Source organism: Hordeum vulgare, chromosome 6H, assembly GCF_904849725.1.
Source record: "Hordeum vulgare subsp. vulgare chromosome 6H, MorexV3_pseudomolecules_assembly, whole genome shotgun sequence".
NCBI classification, from domain to species: Eukaryota; Viridiplantae; Streptophyta; class Magnoliopsida; order Poales; family Poaceae; genus Hordeum; species Hordeum vulgare.
Genome location: NC_058523.1, coordinates 536,545,773 through 536,547,248, shown reverse-complemented (window position 1 = coordinate 536,547,248; position 1,476 = coordinate 536,545,773). Strand labels below are relative to the sequence as shown.

Genomic DNA, 1,476 nt, shown 5'->3' with positions numbered 1-1,476 from the left:
ATCGATCACGCAGATTGATGACGTGGCAATATCTCGTCCGCACAGCCCACCCCACCTCACGCTGACGTCTGACCCCCACCGAGTCCCACCCACCCACGAGTCCACGAACACATCCCCACGACCAGGCCCCACCCACGACCGTCGCTGGCTCCTCTCTCCCTTGTTCTCCTAAAGCAACCAGCCACCACACAAACATCCCCTTGTTCTCTGCCTCTCCTCTCTCTCCTCTCCCGAAGCAACATCGCCGCTGGCTAGTGCCACTCGCCCGCACTGGCCACCACCTCGCCCGCCGGCCCCTGGCTCGGCCCCCACCACCTCGCCCGCCCGTCATCACCGGTCCCTCTCCTCTAGGCCCCACCACCATGGCGCCAGCGGCCCCTGACAGTCCACCGTCACCCCGAGCAGCCATCGGCGGCCGGCCATGGCGCCGCAGCCTCGGTCCTCATCGTCGTTTGAGCAGACGCAGGTCGCCGACCATGGCGTCGCCGGCCCTGACCCTCCCCGTCGCTCGAGCAGGCGCATGCGACCGTCCATGGCGCCGTCGTCCCGGCCCTCCCCGTCTCTCGAGCAGCCGCAGGCGACTGGCCATGGCATCGTTGGCCCTGACCCTCCACGTCGCTCAAGAAGCCGCAGGCGGCCCGCCTTGGCCCTCCCCCGTCGCCTGAGCAACTGCACGTGGCCGACCCCGTCCTTTCCCATCGCCTCGAACAACCTCATGTGGCGGCCGCTGCTCACCGGCGCCGCCGGCTCTGACCCCTTCCCCCTCTTTACCCCGGCCCTCGTCTCCCCGAGCAGGGCCAGTACTTCGGCCATGGCGTCCCTGTGAGCTCGGTGATGTGCCGCACGTGGAACCATGACGATGCAGTGGAGAAGAAAACCAGGGACCGGATTGTTTTTTATCTGTAGTTCTAGGTTGCTTTAGTAATACGTGAGGACTGCTTTAGTACTTGTTCTAATGTGAGGTTCCTTTGTGTAAATTTGTATGCACTGGTTGACTAATGAAGTTTCCAGTGCCTTTTCCATTAGAAAACATAGGCAGTTCAAACAAATTTATGTTTTGAGATTTTTGCCTACGTGTACATTGTTGGTTCGGCTTTTTTTTTTTAAATAAAATATTTTTTTTTGCCGTGTGGGGCCTTGAGGCTAACGGCAAAGATCGAGTACAGCTTTGCTGTTTGGTAGTTCATGCTGACGGCAAAAGTACTAACACCGTCGTTGATCACGTCATTCTGTTAGGTGCTTTTTTTGCCGTCTGGTACTTCTTGCTGACGGCAAAACCGGTTGACTAACGGCAAATATTTTACCGTCTAACGGAAAAAATGTTGATGGCAAAAATACCCTTTGTGAGACACCGACATTGTTTGCTGTCGTGGGCTGATGGTAAAAAATTTGCCGTATGTAATTCTCTCTTTGCTGTGTGTAGCATCCTAACAACAAAATGCCTGATTCATGTAGTGTATGTTCAAGTAGAGATTA

At 56.4% G+C, this 1,476-nt stretch overlaps 1 protein-coding gene across 1 annotated transcript; it reads left to right on the top strand.

Annotated features, from left to right (window-relative positions):
• The first annotated feature begins 205 nt into the window (after window positions 1-205).
• Window positions 206-1,025, top strand: LOC123402743. Its single transcript, XM_045096694.1, has one exon. The coding sequence runs from the start codon at window positions 422-424 to the stop codon at window positions 824-826; it is 405 nt and encodes a 134-aa protein (XP_044952629.1). The 5' UTR covers window positions 206-421; the 3' UTR covers window positions 827-1,025.
• Window positions 1,026-1,476: the final 451 nt, after the last annotated feature.